Below are 25464 nucleotides of genomic sequence, written 5' to 3' on the forward strand. Positions count from 1 at the left end.
CTATTAAATATGAATGCAAAAAATAATTCAAAATTTTGAAGGATACACATGAGTTATTTAACCGCATGGACCAAAAGTTGTCATGAAAGATATTTGGAGGCCAAAACTTGTTGAAATTTTTTATTAAAAATGAAATTTAAAATATTCATTGGACGACAAATATATGTAACCCAATATGACTATGACTTTGATTAATTGTATTATCATGTGCTCTCTTAAAGGAGGGATGTCGTGTCCTCATGAGCTTAGCTCAGTTAGTATGAACAATGCGTAATGTATGCAAGGTCCGGAGTTCAAACCTCAGCCACCACAAAAAAAAGGAGGGATGCCGCTTGAAAATAGGCATTATAATGGTTCAAATATGGATCTTTAATTCTTCATGGCCAACCATGGCTTTGTGACCCATCTGCATATGCAGCGGCGGATCTTAGTAGAGACCCATGGGAGCCATGACATCCCCTAAGCTTTCTATATATACAATATTAGGCGTGTTATATTTGTTAGTTTCGTCTGTTGCAGTGGATAGGTAGACTATAAATGGTTGTGGCATGGGTTCGACACTCACGCCATCTGCTTTTTGCATATTTCTCTTGTGTTCGACACTCACGCCATCTGCTTTTTGCATATTTCTCTTGTATTTTTTCATATTTTATTCAAAAAAAAAAATGTTTGTGGGGGATTCGAACCTGCACCCACTGCTACTTTCAAACAAATTTAACGACTAGGCCAAGTAATGACTTATTCTACTTTCTAAAACCGTTTGATATATATTTAAGAGTGGTTTGGCACCCCCAACAAATTTTCTCAAGATCCGCCACTGTGCATCTGGACGTCAATGTACATAGAGTGAACCGACTTATGCTTCTTAATTCTTGTGTTTCGAATTCTCAGTACCTTCATTAGATTTATTCAGAGAATAGTATTATGCAGAATCTTTAAATTAAAGTGTCGCTCAGTCAAAGCTAGGTATAGGTTGTGCATGGAAAAATTTAAGGATGTGAATCAATATCAAGTGGTTAGCAATTAGAGTTCGATATGGAACTTAAAGATGTCCCATAAAGTTGAGCATTGCATTTTAAGACTAATAGAGTTATAGTGAATTAGTGTCTCATATATTAGCTAGTTAAGGTATTAATTTTATGTGAAGCGTAAGACTTTGTGAATGTATCTTGTATCTGGAAAAGTTAAGCTTGATTGTTGATGAAAGATATGAACCCTTCAGAAGAGTAAGTTAGATTGTTAGACCACTTTTGTTTGCCACAAATTTCAAGGACAAAATTTAATTGACAAGGGGAGAATGTGTAGATCCTAAGTGTGTAGAATTTTCCTTAACAACCGTAGAATTATGGATTAGTAGATTAAAGAGCTTAATGTATCTTATTCTTTGAGAAATTACAATTCATGCCTTTGTCGCATGATGGGTGTTACCGCCTATACACGATCTACGTGTTTTACTTTTCGTGTATATGTCTTGCATTTGCGCGCACGCCAAGTTTTTGCGTCTCTTTTGCACTGTTGTTGCATTTTGAAAGCTGACAAGTACAATCACGCATGTGAAACAACATTAAAGTAGTTTTAGAGTGATCTTAGATGAATTCACCCCCTCATCCATTTCCCTCATTCTCTCCATCCGAAACCCTTCTTGTCCAAATAAAACTACGTTCTTTTTTTCTATACTCTCTTTTAAGAGGTAAACACCTAATTTGGATGCTTTTGGAGCGTACACATCTAAGACATACAATTTGATTGTTTAAATGAAACACATTTAATATTTTATATTACTTTATACATTCCAATTATTTAAACAACTAAACTACATTTTTTAAATATTCATACAATTCACTTAAAAAAATCAAACATCCATCAAAATTTCCAAAATAGTCTCCCTAGACCTACAATAATATCCATCATAGCCCATAAAGTGTGTGTTACTTTTAATTTTTATTTTTCTTATTCCAGCACAAACATAAAGCACCATGGTTTAATTGGGGGATGATGCAAGTTTGAGAATGTTTTCCAAAGCCAAATATCAATAATGTTTTTGGTTTCAATTAAGACACGATAATATTCAACGAGCAATGATGCTCTTAGTTTTTATTGTTTATCTTATGTTATGATTTCCTTTTTTTTATGTATTCTTTTGCATAAATAGAAATAAAATATCAAACCACGAATACAATTTCTGCCTTGTAAGAAAGAAAGAAAAAAAAAACCACGAATACAATTATTTTCTTATATATGTGTCATGCTTGAATATGTAGTTGATCAAATCAACACTTTGATTAAATATTTGATAATGTTATCTTTTCATTACTCCACGTATTAATTTATTTACAAGAAAAAGTGACATGTTTGTTTGTGTTTTTCTAATATGTTTTTGAGAGGATCTAACACAATATGTTTGTCATTTGGCCACAATTAAGATAATTAATTTTTAAAAGGGATAAACTAAAATGATTAATGAGATTTATATAAATTCTCAAAAAATTTACAATACAAAATAAGTTAATTAAGTACTTTAGTCCATTCCAATTTATGTGAAGGGATTTAAACATTTTTGGGATCACTTTATTGCATATTACAAAATATTTATTTTGGTATTCAACAGTTTAATATTTTTTTTAACAAATCAAAAGCTATTTTTTTAGAATTCTAAACTAGCTACCTTAGCTCTCAATTCACCTAACATTGTTCCTTGGAAGTTGAAGAACAAATGGCTGAACTGTCTTAGAAAGTTGAACTTTATACAATTTATTTTGACTCACGTTTATAAGGAGGGAAATCATTGTGCTGACAAACTTGTTAATCTTGGTCTAACAGTAGTAGATTTCATTTGGTGGCAATCACCTCCAACTGTAATTAGAGGGGATCTGGGTAGGAACAGACTAGGTCTCTCAAACTTTAGATTTTGCTAATTATTTTTTCATAGGGTTTTTGATTTGGTCCCCCTCTTTGTACACCACTCTTTTCTTTATTACTTTTGGATGAGGCCCCTCTTTTTTGGTTGGCTCATCAGTTTAAAAAAAAAAAAAAAATCTCAAAATAATCATCATGAGGAAATATGTGTGTGTATAATATCCGTACACGTCCACAAAAATATCTTTTTTTTAAAAGAAAAATTGATATATTAGCTACAAAGTGAGCAAGTTGTATTCTTTTTAAATAATTTGACGCAAATATTGCTATCAATTTTACATATGCATCAATAATTAAAAAATGCAGCTCCACATATAAAACAAGCAACTACCAAATAGTCATAGAAGCAATTAATCTAAGATGAGAATGATGATATGACTCTAATTAATACCTTAGTTTACTTATTTTGTACTTGTTTTTTGTAGCTGAACTAATAGATGGACGAATATTGTGTCAATTTGTCATACTATACGTTCGTACCAAAGAATCTATCATTTTCATTTTTCTATCAAGTCAAAACCTCTTATCTCACTTTTTTTTAAAATAATAAAATTTCCTCTATTTTTTTATCAAGGAATGTCGTTATGGTACAAGTCACTTTTTTTAACTTGTCGAGCCACTTGATACCAGAAAACTTCGTATTTTAATTGGTTCAAAATTTGAACAAAATACATCAATTTATGTTGATATTTTTTTGCTTACATTTTGGGACGGATGGAGTATTGAGTATTTCATGTTTTTTATACAAAAATTTTAGAATTATAGGATGGTGTTCCAATTAGACTCATCAGTGTGGAACCAAGATGAATCTTGATCTGATTCGACCAGGATGGCTTGTTTCAATTTCACAACATATGTGTTATCTAAATTTCAATACTTCATATTGTATATTTTTAAATTGAGAAAACAATTGTGATTAAAGGTAAATTTGTATTCGTATAAAAAAATATCTGATTAAACTTGATAGTTATTTTTGGAGTTGCTTTAGTTATTACTATGATACAATAACAATAAAAAAATATTTTTGTGTTTAACAATAAAAAACTTCTAACTTAGAACTATTTTTGTTATACTACTTGTCACATGGAACTAGTAATTTGTGTTAGCTTGCTTAAATCATGGACTGTCATGATCATGATTTATGAAGTGGCTTTGGTTGGCTGAATTATTTTGAGCTCACAGTGTAGATGAAGAAGTCTTGTTAAAACTTTATACATTGTGGAATTCCGATTGCTGCCTTGGTTTCAATAATTGGGAAGACACCAACAATGAAATTATAAGAAGTGGAGTTTATATGTAACTGGATTCCAAAGAAATTGTAATATTCCTTTTAACAATATGTGTTTAGTTTTTGTGTAAATTAACCGAGTGTTTGATTGATCTTTTAAGCTTATGCAAAAGTTGTACAAGTTGGAACCTAAAGTCCAACACTGTGAATGCATGGTGGTCGGTGGATGTGCTTAGCCGAGCCGGACATGTCGAAGAAGCCATGAAACTCATCTAAAAGATGCATATTCAACCTAATGATGTGGTTTTGAATACTTTGCTTAGTGCTTGTTATAATCATGAAAACGTCTACATAAGAAAGGTTATAAAATCAGCAACTGATTGAATTAAAGTCATGCAGTGCAAGTTCTTATGTATATGTGCTAGTTTGGGAATGTGGGATAATGTTAGAAGGGTTAGGACAGATATGAAAGACCTACATTTAGGCTTTGTTTGCGAGTTTGGAGGGGAAGGGAGGGGAAGGCTTGGGAAAAAATGAATAAGTAAGTGGAAGAAATAGAGGAAAATGGGAGATGAGGGCTTTGGGGGGGTTAACTTTTCTTCGTAATACAAAACCCTCCTCATTCGGAGGAACTAAAAAATTGTACTGGACGAGGGTTTTGGGGGGTTTTGGAGGGTCAATAAGAATTCTTCAAATTTAATTTATGTTGTTATAATATTTTTAAAATTAAAAGTAAAGTAATCATATGCATTGATTTATCATTCTCTAAAAAACCACTCTTTTAATTTTTTTTGAAAGATTTCTCCATTTTCCCACATATTTTCCACCCCTCAAAGCCTTCCCCTCCCCTCCCCTCCAAACTCGCAAACAAAGCCTTAGGGAATATCTCATGTTGTAGTTGGATTGAATTGGGGGAACTGTTCATAAGTTCTTTGTACAAGAAAGAACATACTCTCAAATTATTGACATTTATTCTCTGTGGAATAGTTTGTAAATTCAAAATAACAATATTTTTAAACCTGGAGATCAAATGGTGAGACTTTTGGATTATGGTTCAATTGGTTGAACAATGATTGAATCAGATGACTAGTAAATAAATAAGCATTTTAAAAAATAAAACAAAAAAATTAATCGACTGAACCAAATTGGTTCAATCTGATAAGCATTTTAAAAAATAAAACAAAAAAATTAATCGACTGAACCAAATTGGTTCAATCTGGTTCTAGCAAACTCAAAATCGACCACAATTCAACCAACCAATCAGAAAGTCTTATTCGGATGTGAAAACAGGATCCTCTAAATGGATAAAGCTTAAAATGAGAAAATTAAAGGTTGTTGTTGTAACAAGCTCATAAGAGCATCTACAATGGTGAGGTCTTCACCATTTAAGACCAGGTACCTAATAGGTACTCCCATTGTGGAAAAAAAAATTGAAGGTCTTAAAAGATCTGAGGTCTAACTTAAGACCCCATTCTTAAATGAGCCCACATCACTTTTTATTAAAATAATAATTTTCATGGCTATTAAATAATATTTGTGGGACCCTATTAGACACTATGTTAGAGGATCTCCATTGGAGTGGTTGAGTACCTATTAAATACTATTATTAAAAAATTATTAAAAAGTTATGTGTCCATGTGAGACCCATTTAAGACCTCAAAATTGAGGGTCTCCATTGTAGATGCTTTAATTTGTTATGATATACCTACAATATCTACATTTAATTTGTTAATTAACGATTTATATTGTCTAATTTACACTCTAAAGTGAGTTGTTTACTTTCTAGAAGTCGGATCTCCAGTGTAAAATAGTTTTTGAAATCATATAACGTTTGATTAGTAGTCACCAAATCCATTTATATAACAAATGTGAAATCTAATTCTTTTTCTTTTCGAGATACACCAAAATTCAAGTCAAAATACTCTTTTTTTACCAAAGGAAAAATAGTATTAACCTTTTTTTATTTCTGAACTAAAATACTTGTTTTCTTCCTACAAATGTATAAAAACGTGGATTAAGAAAGCTGGGCCAAACCCAAGCCCAATAAATCATGGGCCGATCCAAGTTTACCCTAACTTCCCTTACCTTCATATTAGGGTTTCTCTTCTCTCCTCATTTGTCACTGGCACAAAGCTCAAGCAGCAGCAGCGAAGCGTAGTTAGAGCCTTTCTTCTTCTTCTTCTTCACCTCAATCATTCATCATGGGTCGTATGCACAGTGGCGGGTATGTTTTTATTTTTTCGATTTTCATAGATTTCTCAAAATCGCTCAATGTTTTGTTTTTGTTTGTCTAACGTTGTTGTTTTTGTGTTTTGTTTCAGCAAGGGTATTTCAAGTTCAGCTCTTCCTTACAAGAGAACACCAGCAAGCTGGCTCAAGATCTCTACCCAGGATGTATGAAAATCGAAACCCTTTAAAAAAATTTAATTTTTAATTTATTTTCTGATTTTATTTTATTTTATTGGGTTTTTTGTTAAATGCTGGAAAATTGTTTCTGTTAATTGAAAATCTGTAATTTTTGTTTGTTATGTGTTTTTATTTTTATAAATTTACGAGTTTTTAGTTTTATGAGATTTGTAACGTGTGGTTTGTTAATTTGTGTTTGATTGTTTGTTTTACTTTGTTATGAAATTTTGAATTTCAATGATTATTACTTTAAGTGATTTAGTTTTTTGACACTCGGCTTAAGTGATTGTTTGTTTTACAGCTTATCATGATGAATAAGCACTAACTATATCCTTGCATTAGTTTTTTTTTTTTTTATATAGTAGTAAAAAATAAAATAATGTTAATTGTTTTTGAATCTGCTATATGCTGTTTTTATAAGACCTATGACAATAAGTTGAAAAAAGCTTGTGAAATTAGTCATAAGCTGTTTTCATAGATTCTCCCTAAGAGTATCATAAAGCTTATGTCAGTAGGGAAGCTCATATAAGCCAATTCAAACAGTTTTATACACTGAGGACTTTTTAGATTTTCATCACAATCTCAATTAATTTTGTCTTTCATTAATCACTTTAGAGGCGCCAATTCTTTTTGTAATGTCTAGTATTATTTTTAATATTGTGACGAAAACAATAAAACTGTGTTTGTGAATGTGTGTTTGATTGTTTGTTTTACTTTGTTATGAAAATTTGGATTTCAATGATTATTTCTGAAGTGATTTAGTTCTTTGAAACTAGAGAGTAAGGGTCTCTTTGGATAAACAGTTTATTTACAGCTTATCATGATAAATAAGTGCTTATGTATAAACTTGCATAAGTTTTTTTTTTAGTAAAAAATAAAATAATGTTAATTGTTTTTGAATATGCTATAAGTTGTTTTTGAGTATGATAATAAGTTGAATAAAGCTTATGAAATTTGTCATTATGGAAGCTGAATAAGCCAATTCAAACAGGCATGTACATGCTAAGGGACCTTTTAGATTTTCATCCCAATCTAAATTAATTTTTTCTTTCATTAATCACTTTAGTGGCATCAATTCTTTTTGTATTTTCGATACATGAGTCTAGTATTACTTTTTATATTGTGACGAAAACAATTGAACTGTGTTTGGCAAGCTAACTCTAGCAAAAACATTGGCATTTTATCTTCATTTTCACATATTTGATTCATGTTAATAGATCAGTAAGGGTAATAGTAACTGAAAAATTGTGTTTTTTAATGTAGTCTGGTTTATTCAATTGATTCATTGAAAGAGCCTAATCCGAATGCATTTAAATTTTAAATTGGCGTGGTCATGTGAATTGGATTTTATTCCTGATCAGTGTTGTCAAATGGATGCTATAGCGGCTCAACAGCATTGTGAAATTTAAACAAATCACTATTGTTTTGTAATATTATTCTGTAATATGCTTGTTTGTATGCAGTGTTGTTTACTTTATGGGCTATGATGAATCATAGAGATAGTCATGCACCACTCTGATATTACAGTGCTGATAATTTTCTCATACCCATTATTTTTCTGAGCCCTTTTCTTTTAATTATTAAAAATCCCCTTTTGAAGTTATGCACTTTTTTTTCCAGTATTTCTGTAGTTAATTGTTAACTTATTGTCGGGTGTTGTTTAAATTGGGGTACAAAAAGATGTGGGGAAAGTACAGCATTACAGCTTCTGGGGATGAAAATTTGGTTTTCGATGGTTCTCTCATCATTCTATGTTTAATTGTTTCTACTAGGTGTACTTTTTTTTTTCTGACTCGTTGCTTTTGTCAGATTACTTGATGAATTTAGATTTTTTTTTCCTTAGATTTTATTTTAGTTTTTTTTTATTTACTTGACCTCTAAAATTTATGTATCAAAACTTGGGATTTTGATTCTATTTGTTCTTGAAATCTCAATTTTTCGCTTTTATTATCATTACTATTCAGTATCTTTTTGTTGTCGATTTTTCGTTATAAACTCATCCTTGAAAGGAAGTGCTTTATGTCAATTTTATATTTAGGTTGTCTCATTCAGAAATTAATAACCTTTGTAAGCACATAGTACATTCCAAAGATTTAATCGAGGAGAATCGAAAACCATCCATATACCCTGTGTGGCACTCTGGTTAATGTCCTGTGTTTACAGAAATAGAAGTGTTCCCCCTTCTATTTCTGCATCTCGATCGATGATAACTATTTTATTCTGTTGATTTTAATTATGATCATCATTTTTTTTATCTACATGTGGATGATTTTTTATCATTAATGTTAAGGAAATAGCAAATGATGAGTTTATTTTACGATGACAAGAAGCTCGTGTATTTGCGAGCGATGTTTATCTTATAGTACTTCCATGACTCTGATGCTTTTTTTAGTGCTCAAGATTTATATATATATATATATATATATATATTTTTTTGGGTATTTTTGCTTTTTTTATGTATTACAAGCAGATGATTTTTTAATTTTAAACAAGTAGCAAATGATGAGATTTTAGTCTGTGATAATGAGAAGCTCGTGTATTTGCGAGCGATGTTTATCTCCTAATACTTCCATGACTCTGATGCTACTTTTTAATTCAATTTAACTAATGTTTTTAGTGCTTCAAGATTTTTAATTGTTTGCAATTTCCAATAGTTCGAGTATGAAAGCATACTCATATTTCTCTTTTTGGGGGTATGTTTGTTCAGTTTGATACTTTGATTGGCTTATCTAGAATTCTTCAGCTCATTTTTTCCTTTTTCAGTATGAAATTAAAAAATTATGTCTTAAATTCGACCTTTTAACAAAGAAGAAAATGCTAACAGTATAACACTTAACATGGTTTTTTTTTTTTCATTAAAAAAGGTCTGCAATTGGTTCACTTGTACTGCATGACTAATATCATATTTTGATCAAACTCTCCTATAAGAAGATATTAATGATAATAGTCGATGAACAACCGGATCTAAAAGATTAACTAGGTTTTTGTTGTTCATCACAACCAATCATGTTTGATGCGATGATTAAAGACCGAAAATGTTGTCCTGCATCACAACAATAATTCAGTATCACAACAAAAATGATGCAATAAAGTTTCTACAACAAAATTTAACACCAAAAAACGAAAATTGACAAAAAAATCAAATTTAAAAACATTGTTCAAACAAGCCACTTTTATGATCTGTAAACACTGGTTTTGATTGTATATTATTAATTTTCAATTTCTTTTAGATTATCATGATTTTTATGTTCTGATGTTCATGAATTGCACAGGTTGACGAGACCATCTGCAAGTTTGCCAAGAAAGGTCTAACTCCATCTCAAATTGGTGTTATTCTTCGTGACTCCCATGGAATTGCTCAGGTTAAGGCTGTAACCGGAAACAAGATTTTGCGCATATTGAAGGCGCATGGTATGCTTGACTTGTTTGTTTTGTTTCTTTGTTTGTTTGTTTTAACTTGACTTGTGTATAGTGTTTTGAATTTGATGACTTAACTATTCTTTAATTTCTCTTTTCCTAGGGCTTGCTCCTGAAATTCCTGAAGATCTGTATCACCTGATCAAGAAGGCTGTCTCAATTAGGAAGCATTTGGAGAGGAACAGGAAGGACAAGGACTCCAAATTCAGGCTAATTTTGGTCGAGAGCAGGATCCATCGCCTTGCTCGTTACTATAAGAAGACAAAGAAGCTTCCACCAGTATGGAAATAGTAAGTATTCAGTCTTCATCATCTCTATAAATGACATTTTTTTTTATCGATTTATTAGGCTTGATTAATTTGTGAGGTCACTGAATTTTTTTATTTGCTTGGTTTTGAAGGCCTGAATTTTCTTGGTTTTAAATGCTCGACTTTTCATGTTTTTATTAGGCTTGATTAATTTGTGAGGTCACTGAATTTTTTTATTTGCTTGGTTTTGAAGGCCTGAATTTTCTTGGTTTTAAATGCTCGACTTTTCATGTTTGCTATTGTTTATAATATTAACCTTTCTATAAGCTAATGAACTTCTAAGTGCTTGTAAGCTATATTTTGGAAGCTTGTTGAAATAAGTTTAGGAAATCTCATAAGTAATTATTTTAGGTAGATCCAAACAGGAATATATCATTGTTCACCATGAGATAAGTTTAAACAACCTCTGCTCTATGCATTATTAAGCCACATTTTATCTTTATAATGTTCGATTTGTCTCGCTTGCAGTCAGTATTCTCTATCTTAATTTTTGGATCATAAATTCCTTGCAACATGTTACTTCATTTTAGAGTTTTTGTTATTCTTCGCTCTCAATGCTATAATAAATTTTTGTTCCTGATTAAGGAATTGCCATTTTGCATCTCATTTCTAATACTTGTTTGGTTTATCCACTATTGCAGCGAATCAACAACTGCCAGCACTCTTGTTGCTTGAAGAGATGGTCGGCGATATTATTATAGTTGTGCTTTCTGTGTACTTTATTTTTGTATGCAAATGAATTGCTTTCATGTGATTTTGAAATTTTGAAACATTTGAAATTCATGTTTAGACTCTTGTGATGTTAGTTTTGATGATGGATCTTGTTCCTTTAATTGATATACTCTCTTTCAATCCCATTAGTTTTAAATTTTCTATTGCCATGGTCTTACAAATGAATTTATAATTGAAGATTAGTATTCTTCTATCTGTTTTGGTGAAAATTTTGTCCGGATGTATATTTATTCTAAGTGATGGACCTTGTTTGAGACTCAAATTATTGAGCATATCAAACCTTAATTAGTCAATTGCCAATAACAGCTTAACAGTAGTTGCATACTGAAATGAATTATTTGTAAATTGATGCAAGTCACCTGTCTTGACACACCCCTCCTAATAATTGGTTAAATTGTGTGTAGACAGAAATGGCAAAAACATGCAATGAGGGATGAACCAACCTATATATATTAGCACAAGTGATGGGAGTTAATATTGACTTATTGAGAAGAGCAATTAGTCCTAAACTATTCCTAGGGTCATGTTTGTGGTGTTACAAGTTTGGCGATTGCTTATCTCCGTCATTGGCGATTGCTTATCTCCGTCAACTTGTATACTCCTAAATACATTGATTCCTTTACCAATAGAGAATACATCTGCCATACATGAAACACTTGATTTATAAAACAACTCAAGCGAGGGAAACACCGAGACTTAATTTCATTGCTTGCGTTTGGTACGTATTTTAGCATTTATTAAATGTTTGCTGGAACTCCTGATTTGGTTGATAGGTTTGAGGCTATATGTTGTGGTTATTGATTTTTGTGTGAATGTAGCTTGATAATGGTTCTATATCACAAGGTTGTGTTATATTCTTCATATTTCAACTTCTTTTTCTTTGAATCGGTTTAGAGATCCTTACGCATGCATTTGAATGTTGAATGAATTTCAAAGGTTTGTGGTTCTATATAGTTTCCTGCATATACAAAAATTTCTTTGGTATCCCTTTTAGTTGATATAAAGTTGATTGAAGTGGAGGCATCAAAATATAAATATGGTTTTTTTGGTAGTGGCCGGGGTTTGAACCCCGGACCTTGCATATTTTATGCATTGTCCAACCAACTAAGCCAAGCCTACGAGGACAAAATATAAATATGGTTGAAATTGAAGTTGAAGCGTTACTAGCTGAAAATTATTATATAAAGATAATTGAAGTGGAAGCAAAATTTCTTTTTACTGGAAACATCTTAAAACATCTTATCTTCAAAGAGATCAGAAAATACAATGGATGAACCTACATTTCTAGCAATGCCAACAAGGGTATGAGTTGTGCTGCATCTTTTGGTACACAATAAATTGACATGAAACAAATGAGATAACAACTCTAAAAAGTCAGCAACAACCAAGTCTATAACAGTAAGTTTAAACTTTCCAAGGACACACTTCGCCACACTCTCAGCATCCATCTCAACTATAATATTCTGCAATTTTTGTTCTTTAATCCAATTTAAGCACCATCGTAGTTTCATAGCTTCAGCTAGGATTGGAGTCATGGAGACAGTTTCAATCTTTGTTTTTGCCGTAATGATTGCACCCTCATGGTTTCCAATGATCAAACCCTAACACGTGTGCTCGATTTCAAAGCATCCAACGGAGCAACAATTTGGATTAATGTAAGTCAATTTGGTGTACCACGAATCTGATAGTCACACTGATAATTTAGTTGATATACTTTTTTTTTTACTTTATTTATTTATTTATTTATTTTTTGGTACAAACTTCATACTTTTTAGCAATATGAGTATCCACAATGGAGACCATCAACTTTGAGGTCTTAAATGGGTCCCACATTGACACATCACTTATTATTATTTTTTAATAATAGTACCTAATAGGTACTCAACCACTACAATGGAGATCCTCCAACAAAAGGTCTAAATAGGACCCACCAATAACATTAAAAAACCAAGGTAAATTGCAATTGGAAAGCAATAGTACAATGACATTGATTATTTTAAGCAAAACTAATGTGGGATCCACTTAAGCATTGAGGTCTTAAGTGAGACCCTGGGTCTTAGAAGACCCCCAAAAAATTTCTCCACAATAGGGTACCTATTAGGTACCGGGTCTTAAATAGTTAAGACCCTACCATTGTGGATGGTTTTAGTAAATATTTTTATGTTGAAGGATTAAGTTAATTTTAGGTTCAATTTATGTATTTAACTATTGTCAGTTGTTTTTTTTCTTCCAAGTGATGAATTTTGTAGTTTTTCCCAGTGGATAAAATCATTTTGCAAATATAATTATCACTTTTCTTAGAGGTTTTGATACCAAATGATATAATATGTAACAATTATGATTAAGGAAAAAATTATAACTAAGAGTAAGATAAAAACATATTTATATATAAAGCTTACTGATGTTTCTAGTACCTGTTGTATTACAAATTACAAATAAAATGAGTCATATACAGCATTTAGGTTCATGAATTTGAATTACAATAGTATAGCAGTCATTGTTTTCCATCCTTTCTTAAATGAATGATTAGATTATGCTATATTATTTTTTTTGAAGAATCAAAAATGGATTATATTAACAACGACAGCAATGCCCCTTTAGCATAAGGTGTGCTAAAGAAGTCGCCCCTTTAGATTATGCTATATTCTGCTTCAACAAGAGCATTCAAGAGCAATCATAGAATCAGATAGTTTAAAGGTTATTCAGTTATTGACTCAAAGAAATGAGTTAGAGTTTCATGAATACAGTTCGTTACTGCTAAGTATTACCAGTTTGATCAACCATGTCCCAGGTATACTCTTGCATCATATATTTCGAGAAGCTAATATCAGTGATGATTCGTTGGCAAAATACGGAAACTCTTCCGCTATGGGTCTCACTACATGGTCCTCTTCGCCTTCTGGGCTCCTAGATCAGCTGTCTAGGGATACTTTGGGCACTTAGTGTCTTTTTGTTCTTTTCCTTTTGATTTTTTTCAATTCACCAAATGACTTAATGAAAATTGAATTTCCTCCTGCTATGTAGAGTCACTAATCTTTGATTACTTAACCAAAATATCATTATTATAATCTAAAAGAGTAAGTCATTATTATAAAATATATATAATTCTCTAATTATAAATGAATATAATTTACATAAATATCTAATTGCAAGGATGATAACATTTTCAAAATTGTATCCATTCTTTTTTTATAAGAACCTATATTAGTCCACTCAAACTGACACCAGAGAGAATCGAACCTGTGACCTTAAGAAGGAGCACACTCTCAGATCCAAGTCAATACCACTTGACTAATCTAATTGGGTTAATTGTCTCCATTCTTAATAAATTGTTTTTGGTGATATTTAATTGATAACAATAATGAGGCGATTTTAATTCATGCTTTGAATTTTAGCATAAAATGCAACATTGCACAATTCATTATATACATAAAAGATATAGTTTAATATTATTGTGCGCCAAATATTTATTTGCAAGAAGACACTTAATGAGAGTGTTTATTGTTAGCAATAGAGAAAGATGACTAGGGTTTTCATTAGAATAACAATTGTTGAATAGAGAAAGAGTTACAATAGAATATAAATACATGGTGCGAATCAAATGACAAAATGAGTGAGTCCTTTTATCGTTTGGTGTAGATAGAATCGACTATGAAATAAAATATCCTCCATGAAACTTTAGAAACTAGTTCCCTTAAGTTAATTGAGATTTATTTAATGGGTTGATATTTTCAAACAATTTGTTTTCACATACACACACCAACCAAATGGAACTAGACCAAATAGTTAAGGTGTCTAAATATCTGCTACTTATGCTACACTATTTTGGTCCACACCGCAAGACTTCACTCGTAGATTTTTAGGATATATACTTTATATTTGTCATTAAACTAAATTTTATACAATAATTCATAGTAGAAGTTAGTTCTCCTTTAAAAAATAGAAGTTTTGATATATATATATATATATATATATATATATATATATATATATATATATATATATATATATATATATATATATAGTCAGGATCCGTTGACACCAGGTGCCAACGGATTCGTTGACACCAAATCTCAACCGTACATTATATTTATCAAACGCTCACAATTGTTTCTAATTTAACTCACTGTGCACCCTTTCTCTCAATCTCACACTATTGTTATTTTCAATCATTCAAAAACTTAAATTGCATACATGATTGCATCATGATATATTTCTTGTTTGCATCTCAGATCTATTATTCTCTCTTGGTTCATTCCTCACATCGATCACATCGATCACATATCAAGAAGAAAACGGTGAATTTAGGGGTATATTTGATGATATTTCCTTTAATGATGAGATTTTATGTATGAGAGAATTGAGTTTCTAAATTGACCAGGTTTGGTGTTTACCCATGACTTATCAATATTAAAATGGTTAGTTTGTAAGTCATTGAAAATAATTACACATCTGAATGCATATTATATCTATATTTGAAATTAATCGTAGAGAATCTTTAAATTGAATTGCTGCCAATTTCTGGTGTACAAACAAAAATCAAGAGTTATCTATGCTGGATATGAATGGCGGCGACCATGTAATTGAGAAAAATCAAGAACTTGTTGCGTAGATGGAAAATACAGAGTGCGTATAAGGAGAATTAAAATTTGTATGGATTTTAATCATAATCAAAACAATGCTTAAAAACCTTGCTTACCATGAAGGAAACAAAAATTCCTCTGCTTTTGGTTATGAAAACAATGTTTAAAAAACATGAAATGTGTGGGTTTTAATCATAATAAAAACCTACATATTCTCAGAGACTTGTACAGGAGGTCAAAATCATCGTCTTGCCATAAGCCTACGCGTGTGTTAAAATCATAATCAAACCAAACCAACTTCAACTCTGAACTCACTATTCTCTTCCTTCCACTCATTAAAATCTCCTAGCTTTTCTATTCCCTTCACTCTTAAATTTTCCAGACGAAAATACTTTTATCTCCACTTAATAAAATATCTAAATTTTCATTTTCATTCAACGGTAAGGTATTTTTGTTTTGTTTTGTTTTTGAAAATTAATATTCACTTCATCGATTTCTTCTCTTAATAACATTGCTGCTATTTTTGTGTTTGTTACAACCTCAAATTCTTCTTTTCAGATATCATTCATTCTATTGTTTCCTTCAGGGTTTCTACATCTACTTGCTTAAGGTAAACAAACCTTTAACTTGTATTCTTTTTTATTTCATTTATTTTGTTATCTTGTTGTTTCTTCTTCTAATTGGTGTTTGGCATTACCAATTTCATAATAAAATTGCGGATTTTGGTTTGTTTACTACTCATTGCTTACAACTTACTTGTTTATTCTCAACCTCAAATTTGTTTTTTTTAGTATCTTTGTATCTTCTAGATTAAAAAAATGTAATTCTTTTCTTACAAAATGATTTTTACGAACTACAAAGTATACATGATTGAACGTTAAGGAAATTATGAGAGAACCATGTAATTTGGATTTCACTTCTTAAACCCATTCGTCTACAAAGTGGGGTGTGTGTGCTTGGTTGATGAGCAAACAATTTTAATTCCTACCTTTTAAGTTCGAATGAAAAAGTTGACGGTCAAGGTACGATTTCATATGTTTTTATCCAAGGCATTTTGTTGTTTCATAATTAGGATAATAAGTTGGCATTTCCTTAGACCTCCGATTAGAAATTATTAGGAAGTACAACAATGATAAATCACAGTTTGAAACCTCAATATTATGAAGAGAATTCACAATCATAATCAAAACCCACACATTCTAGGAGAGATGTACAGTAGGTCAAGATCGTTGCTTTATGCTTATGTGCGGGTTAAAACCATAATCAAACCAAACCAATTTCATCTCCATATTGAACTCACTCTTCTTTTCCTTCAACTTACTGCAATATCTCAACTTTACTATTTCATTCACTCTTCCATTTTCCAAACAAAAACACTTTTATCTCCACTTATTGAAATCTCTCAACTTTCATCTTCATTAAACGTATTTTTGTAATGTTTTGTTTTTGAAAATTAACATTCACTCCATCAATTTCCTCTCATATTATTGTTGTTATTTTTGTGTTTGTTACAACCTCAAGTTCTTCTTCTTATATCTCATTCATCATGCTACTTCCTTTGGAGTTTCTACATCTATTTGCTTGAGGTAAATAAACCTCTAACTTATGTTATTTTTTGTTTCTTTACTTGTTATCTTATTGTTTTTTTAGGGAACTTGTTATCTTATTGTTGTTTATACGGTTTTGTGTTTGTCATTAAATATTTCATAAGACTAAATCGAGTGTTTGATTTTGTACTGATGTACTTTATCAAATTAAATGAATAAACATTGTTTATATTTGTAAAACGAATAAACATTGTTCGTATTGAACTCACTCTTCTTTTCCTTCAACTTACTGAAATATCGCAACTTTACTATTTCATTCATTCTTCCATTTTCCAAACAAAAACACTTCTATCTCCACTTATTGAAATCTCTCAACTTTTATCTTCATTAAACGTAGTTTTGTAATGTTTTGTTTTTGAAAATTAACATTCACTCCATCAATTTCTTCTCATATTAATGTTGTTATTTTTGTGTTTGTTACAACCTCAAGTTCTTCTTATATCTCATTCATTATGCTACTTCCTTTGGAGTTTCTACATCTATTTGCTTGAGGGAAATAAACCTCTAACTTGTGTTATTTTTTGTTTCTTTACTTGTTATCTTATTTTTGTTTATACGATTTTGTGTTTGTCATTAAATATTTCATAATACTAAATCGAGTGTTTGATTTTGTATTGATGTACTTTATCAAATTAAATGAATAAACATTGTTTGTATTTGTAAAATGAAAAACATATGTTTGCTTATATATTTTATTAACTAGTGTTTAATTTATTTTAATTCGAAATAATTTAGTTCTCTTAATTAGTGGTGTCATTTTATCAAAAAAATAAATAAAACTATAGACAGAACAACCTGAATCGTTGAGAGGATGTCATTTTATCAAAAAAAAATAAAACTATCTAGAGCTATGGGACAGTGCTCTACAAAGAGCAGCAGTTGAAGCATTGTATTCTAAAGGATGTGTTGATTTACTAGTTTATTTGGAAACATATTTATACATAAGATGGCTCATGAAAAAAATTATTAAACATTTCACCTCACACCTCAAGTGTGTTTTGTGTGGGATAGCAACAACAACACATCTCCTTCAGTTGTGGCAACTACTGATTATGATAAAGCAGAAGACATTAACGGGGTGGTAAATCCAGACGTTGATAAGATGGATGAAGGTTTGTTGTCATGAATCTCAATTGCAATCAAAATTACTTTCAATTATGCTGCTATCATATTCATTCCACGGTTGTAACAAAACTCGGATAATAGATAGAAACCATCACCGTTGTTGTCATGGCAACACCAGGGTGGATTTTTGGAAAACCATCACAAGAAAATTGTGAAGGAATGCATGCCATCGCAGTGCCATAGGCTGCAACGGTGTCTTTATATGGCAGATTTTTTGCCTTTCACTCTATTTCGCTGTCGACAACATTGATCACAATTCTAATCAAATACAAAATTCTAGATAAATCTTAATTATATAGAACATTCTAATTCTAATTAAACTTCAAACTATCAGAGTTAAATGAAATATGCTTATCGAAAGAGGTGTAGCACAGACAAATTATATATTCGCATCAGCAATTGATATGGAGTGTGATAAAGTGATCTTGTTATTTAAGAGCATGGAAATAAAAAGAGTTTAATGCAGCATGGCAGTGGGATCAAAATTAGTCTATTATTAATTGATGTAGAACAACAAACCTACAAGATACGTTGTCAATAGCGCCGCTATAGCAGAATAGTGTAGCAGTGGTAGAGTTTGGTGCAACGCTTTTGGCCTGCAAGCCGCTGTTAGAAATACCGGTTGTTGCTACCCTAATCCACTATCGCGTCCGCTATTAGGATATCAGGGCATAATTCCTTAAATCCTTTTTTTGAAGGGGGTAGATGTCTATTCAAATCCTTTTTTTGAAGGGTGTTAATGTCAATTCAAATCCTTTTTTTCAAAGGTGTTAATGTTAATTCGAATCCTTTTAAGAGTAATGTTTGGTTCTTCATTCTGTTATGTTTCCCTAACTTGTCTCCCTTGAATATGTTTCCACAGGTAAAAATAATAATTTGAATTAAAAGATCAACAAAAGTCATTTTACCTTGTCATTTACATCTTTTGCCGTTACTTTGTGCTTTATTTTGAGTTGAAACTCTTTCAGGATACAATTTCTGGTGCTGGAGCTGGAGCTGGTTCGCTTGAGTACTTGAGGAACAGTTCCAAGGTAGGCATTTTGTTTCATCATTTATAATACACTGTGTTAAGAAATTTATGCTTGACACATCCATTTCTATGTTCTGCATATTTAGTTTCAAGCATTGCGGACAATGGTGCAATCCAATCCACACATTCTCCAGGTATCTAACTATCTATTTTCTCAATCATATAATACCTGTCTTTTGGGCATTTGTCTATGTCTGAGATAATTTCCATTGCAGCCTATACTTCAGGAGCTCGAAAAGAAAAATCAAGGCCACTTGAGAATAATTAAGGAGCATTATTTTGAGTTTATTCAGTTGATAAATGAACCCATGGACGGTACTGAAGGGTGAGTATACTGCTTTCCATGTATGGTCTGTGATAGTTTAACATGCCATCTTTGCATTTTACAATCATTACTTTACTTGATCCCATAGTCATGCTTCTATTATAAATAACTTTTCAATTTTATTAATAGTAGTTCTCCGCGTATCTTTTCCATCAACTTATGTTTTTTCATAACTTATTTTATTTGGCTCCGCAGATCTGCAAACAACAACACATCTCCTGCAGTTGTGGCAACTACTGATTATGATAAAGCAGAAGACATTAACGGGGTGGTAAATCCAGATGTTGATAAGATGGATGAAGGTTTGTTGTCATGAAGTGGTTGGTTACTTGTTTTTTTTTTTAGCTTCCAATTCCATGTTTATATTTTTTGTGAAGGAAAATCTCATTAGAATCGAAAGCGGGTGTCATTGCACCTCATTACTCATTACTGTCTCTATTCTTTTTTCTTATTGTGGATTCCATTTAAAGTATCATCGTCATGGTCATTATCAATTTCTTTTGGTATCAACCTTTTTCTGCTTCTTACAACAGTACCTTTCATTTCACCTTAACACAACCATTTTTTAATTCTCAATTGTTCAAAAATATGGTTTTGATGTAAAACTTTATTCCTAACAGTTGAAAACAAGTCTCTTAAAAGATATTATAGAAGTGGTAAACAGATGCATTCCTGTCTTCCCTCCCTTTTCTTAAGGTCTCTTGTTACAATCCTGTACTTATGGCTTATCTGTTTTGAATGAATGAATGATTGATAGCCAAAATAGGTACACTGACCCCAAAATAGATCTCATCCAATCTATGACTGTGTAGTGTTGTTGTAGTGGTGATTTTTTTCTTGTTCTTGTTGTAGATGCTGGCAAGTCTACAACTGGAGGTCAGATATTTTTCCTCAGTGATCAGGTTGATGATCGAACTATCCAAAAATATGAGAAAGAGGCTAAGGACAAAAGTCGATAAAGCTGGTAAGCTCATCTACTTTGTTTGTCTATTGAGATTGTTCTATTATACAAATCCTGCTTTGTTGCCTCATCATTTGCTTGTTGCAACTCTGGGTCTTAATTTGTTGTAGTTGGCAAGGTACTTCACTGACGGGGTTTAATTATCACGATTTAAAAAGTCGTATAATTTAAGTCGTATAATTTATGTTGGACTATCGACAATTACTGAAATTCAGAATATAATCTAATAAATTAATGGGATTACTTTCTCTTTTTGTAGCATCTTGAACAGTTTTTAAGTTGGATCCAAATATGGTTTATGATAGAGAAACTATTAGGAAAGATTTAGAAGTTAATGAGTTGGATCCAAATATGGTTTATGATAGAACATTATGGCGTAATTTGATCCATGTAGCAGACCCCACTTAGTGGGATAAAGCTTGGTTGTTGTTGTTTGTTAGGGGGATTCGACTCTTCTAAGGTGAACACTTTAGAGTGTACATCAAGTAATATAAACTATCGTTGAGAATATTAAGGGTTGATATGTACAACAATTCTTGATTGTGTTTTAATATCAACCTGTTTGAGATTACTTAATTTACTTTCAAACAACTCACTTTAGAGGAGCCAAATCTTGTTGGGAGAGGGGATATAACCTTTTAGCTTAGTTAATATACTCGTTAATTTTGAAGTTTTTAGAGGACCTTTATATTGGGTTTTTCTTCATATCTAGATATATTGTTTGATTTGGAAACCGACTAGCAAATGGTTGAGAGCCTAAAATATCAAATATTTTATTTTGCACAATGTTCCGATCATCGTGTCTACAGATTTTTCTGGTGTTTTATGTTTATTGAACAAATCAAATGATTTTACAGTAATAGAATAGGAAATTAATTTGCTACTGCCACTGGGTCGCTTGCTTGGAAATGTCAGTTTTAATTTTTGGTTATCACCTTTGTTTTATCAAATTCACTACGACTAATCGTCGTCAGATTGACATTTCTGCAGAGACAGATGGAGTGGCATCGTTGGGGCATAATTGAGAGCATGGAGTCTGCCATATATCCATTTCATTTCGGAATTTAGAATGCATTTTCCTAGGGTAGTCCTCAATGGAGAGTTAGTTGTTTCAGCTGGTGCCCATGTACTTGTATGCGTCCGTACAAGACCTGTTGCTTCAGTATTATACAGTTGGCGTCTTCAAGCCATACTACATGTGATATATAATTGAAATAGATTGTTTTGAATCGATCCACTTGAGATAAGTTGTGGTATCTGATGACACTTATATTTTAGAATAACAACAAACGAACAAACTTTGATGTTGATAAATGATATATTTTTACTATAATTACTGTTAAAACCATAATCAAACCAAACCAATTTCATCTCCATATTGAACTCACTCTTCTTTTCCTTCAACTTACTGCAATATCTCAACTTTACTATTTCATTCACTCTTCCATTTTCCAAACAAAAACACTTCTATCTCCACTTATTGAAATCTCTCAACTTTCATCTTCATCAAACGTATTTTTGTAATGTTTTGTTTTTGAAAATTAACATTCACTCCATCAATTTCTTCTCATATTATTGTTGTTATTTTTGTGTTTGTTACAACCTCAAGTTCTTCTTCTTATATCTCATTCATTATGCTACTTCCTTTGGAGTTTCTACATCTATTTGCTTGAGGTAAATAAACCTCTAACTTGTGTTATTTTTTGTTTCTTTACTTGTTATCTTATTGTTTTTTTAGGGAACTTGTTATCTTATTGTTGTTTATATGGTTTTGTGTTTGTCATTAAATATTTCATAATACTAAATCGAGTGTTTGATTTTGTACTGATGTACTTTATCAAATTAAATGAATAAACATTGTTCATATTGAACTCACTCTTCTTTTCCTTCAACTTACTGAAATATCTCAACTTTACTATTTTATTCATTCTTCCATTTTCCAAACAAAAACACTTCTATCTCCACTTATTGAAATCTCTCAACTTTCATCTTCATTAAACATATTTTTGTAATGTTTTGTTTTTGAAAATTAACATTCACTCCATCAATTTCTTCTCATATTATTGTTGTTATTTTTGTGTTTGTTACAACCTCAAGTTCTTCTTCTTATATCTCATTCATTATGCTACTTCCTTTGGAGTTTCTACATCTATTTGCTTGAGGGAAATAAACCTCTAACTTGTGTTATTTGTTGTTTCTTTACTTGTTATCTTATTGTTTTTTTTAGGGAACTTGTTATCTTATTGTTGTTTATACGATTTTGTGTTTGTCATTAAATATTTCATAATACTAAATCGAGTGTTTGATTTTGTATTGATGTACTTTATCAAATTAAATGAATAAACATTGTTTGTATTTGTAAAATGAAAAACATATGTTTGCTTATATATTTTATTAACTAGTGTTTAATTTATTTTAATTCGAAATAATTTAGTTCTCTTAATTAGTGGTGTCATTTTATCAAAAATAAAATAAAACTATAGACAGAACAACCTGAATCGTTGAGAGGGTGTCATTTTATCAAAAAAAAAAAAACTATCTAGAGCGATGGGACAATGCTCTACAAAGAGCAGCAGTTGAGGCATTGTATTCTAAAGGATGTGTTGATTTACCAGTTTATTTGGAAACATATTTATACATAAGATGGCTCCTGAAAAAAATTATTAAACCTTTCACCTCACACCTCAAGTGTGTTTTGTGTGGGATAGCGAAAACATTAGATTACCTCAGATTAAAATACCAAAAGTTATTCAAGAAAGCCCAAATAGGATGAGTTTAAATAGAGAATTTTTGGCTAATGAAGAGATAAAAATAAAAGAGTGATTAGTGAAAGGAGTAAAACATTTCTTCAAATTTAGCAAAAGTGATTCAGAAGGAGGATGAAATCTCCCAAATTTTAGCTTATGGAAATTTTAAGGTGGTTAAAATAATAACACTTTGACAAACAACTTTAACTTTATTGATAAAGCTCTTAATATTTGTTTTAACTCTAAAGTAGCTTTTAACATTAAATTGCTAGGTCAAATGTCACCTAAATAGCTTGTCAAGTTTTATTTTCTTTAATATTTACATTTAATGTGAGTATAATTTATTTTGATTTTTTATTAACATATTGGTTAAGTTTAGAATTAAATTTGGATTTAGTCTCTAAAACACTAACGATTTTTAAGTTAATTTCCAAAGATTTATAAGTTAAGCTTATTCACTCATTTGGATTCAAAATTTGATCAATACTTTATTTTGACAACCAAAGTGTTATCATATTTATCATTTTATTTCTTGTTTTGAATTTCAGCAAGCTTCACTCAAACCCAGTATAATGGATATTGTCAATTTAGTTGGTTCAAAATTAGTTGTGTTAACTGTTGATCTTATTCTGAGACATGCAAGATATGAGCTCCTTAACAAATGTAATTTAATGAAGCTATCTAAATATTTAAAAGATCTCGAGGCTGCAAGAGAATGAGTCAAGCATTCCATTGAAGAAGCAAAGTCAAATGGTGAAGAAATTGAAAATGATGTCGAAAGTTAACATGTTGCACAACAATCCAAACCATTCCAAAGCAGGGTGCTATTGTTGGGACTTCCCTAACTTGATTTAGCACCGTTATTAATTACGTCGAAGAGCCGCTAAAATTTCTATAAATGTTACAGAAAAACTGCAATGTGGAAAATTCAACCTCTAGGTCGGTTACCATCCTTGTCGTCAAGAGGATATTGTATCATTTTCCACATATGACAATGTATTATTGGCATCAAGGCTTTAAAACATCTTATTTCACACATCATCGGGGTTTATGGGTCGAGTGGTGTTGCCAAGAGCTCTTTATTTAGTGGATTTTAATCATAATCAAAACAATGCTTTGAAAACTTGTTTGTCATGAAAGAAAATTGATTTTTTTTTCTCTCCTTAAGGTTTTGAAAACAATATTTAGAAAATTTGGAATGTGTGGGTTATACATCATAATCAAAACCCACACATTCTTGGAGAGGTGTACAGTAGGTCATAATCGTCGCTTTAAGTTTATGTGCAGGTTAAAATCATAATCAAATCAAACAAGTTTCATCTCAATATTGAACCCACTCTTCTTTTCATTTAACTTAGTGAAATATGTCAACATTACTATTTCATTAACTCTTCCATTTTAAAAACAAAAATACTTTTATCTCCACTTATTGAAATCTCTCAACTTTCATCTTCATTAAATAGTGAGGTATTTTTGTAATTTTTTTTTAAATTAACATTCACTCCATCAATTTTTTCTCATAACATTGCTGCTATTTTTGTTTTTGTTACAACCTCGAGTTCTTCTTCTCAGATCTCATTCATTCTGCTACTTCTTTCGGGGGTTTCAACATCTTCTTGCTTGAGGTAAATAAACCACTAACTTGTATTCTTTTTTGTTTCTTTATTTGTTATCTTATTGTTGTTTCTATGATTTTATGTTTGTCATTTAATATTTCATAATACAAAAGCGAATGTTTGGTTTTGTTGATACTCACTTCTCACAATTTACTTGTCGGTCCACAATCTCATATTTTATTGTTTGTTTCTTTGTTTTTAAAGGTTAAAAATAAATAAATACTTTCTTAAATTTTTTACGAATATTTACCAACTTTAATTTGTATTGATACTTGTTTAACTATGAAAATTTGTATGGGTTTTAATCATAATCAAAACAATGCTTAGAAACATTGTTTATCATTGAAAAAAAGATTTTTTTCTCTGCTTCTGATTATGAACAATGTTAATAAAACATGGAATGTGAGGGATTTAATCATAATCAAAACCTACATATTCTCGAAGACATGTACAAGTGGTCAAA

At 30.9% G+C, this 25464-nt stretch overlaps 2 protein-coding genes and 3 non-coding genes across 5 annotated transcripts; all 5 read left to right on the top strand.

The window, feature by feature from the left end:
* The first annotated feature begins 6265 nt into the window (after positions 1–6265).
* Positions 6266–11150, top strand: LOC146927091 (small ribosomal subunit protein uS15-like). The gene is made up of 5 exons (XM_085700480.1): positions 6266–6368; positions 6466–6538; positions 9823–9961; positions 10071–10257; positions 10917–11150. The coding sequence occupies exons 1-5, from the start codon at positions 6346–6348 to the stop codon at positions 10948–10950; spliced, it is 456 nt and encodes a 151-aa protein (XP_085556606.1). The 5' UTR covers positions 6266–6345; the 3' UTR covers positions 10951–11150.
* On the top strand, positions 8029–8116 carry LOC146927092 (small nucleolar RNA Z221/R21b). Its single transcript, XR_015009253.1, has one exon. It is a non-coding gene; the product is annotated as a small nucleolar RNA Z221/R21b (small nucleolar RNA).
* Positions 8845–8935, top strand: LOC146927093 (small nucleolar RNA R72). Its single transcript, XR_015009245.1, has one exon. It is a non-coding gene; the product is annotated as a small nucleolar RNA R72 (small nucleolar RNA).
* LOC146927094 (small nucleolar RNA R72) lies at positions 9044–9136 on the top strand. The gene has a single exon (XR_015009244.1). It is a non-coding gene; the product is annotated as a small nucleolar RNA R72 (small nucleolar RNA).
* Positions 11151–19241: 8091 nt separating the features above from the next.
* Positions 19242–21947, top strand: LOC146927095 (uncharacterized). Its single transcript, XM_085708124.1, has 6 exons — positions 19242–19353; positions 19439–19486; positions 19568–19677; positions 19873–19979; positions 20530–20641; positions 21629–21947. Exons 2-5 carry the CDS (start codon positions 19457–19459, stop codon positions 20634–20636), a joined length of 354 nt encoding a protein of 117 aa, XP_085564250.1. The 5' UTR covers positions 19242–19353; positions 19439–19456; the 3' UTR covers positions 20637–20641; positions 21629–21947.
* The last annotated feature ends 3517 nt before the right edge of the window (positions 21948–25464 follow it).

The sequence above is a fragment of the Medicago sativa genome, chromosome 4 (genome assembly GCF_051527215.1).
Source record: "Medicago sativa cultivar Bolivia chromosome 4, Bolivia_mono, whole genome shotgun sequence".
NCBI classification, from domain to species: domain Eukaryota; kingdom Viridiplantae; phylum Streptophyta; class Magnoliopsida; order Fabales; family Fabaceae; genus Medicago; species Medicago sativa.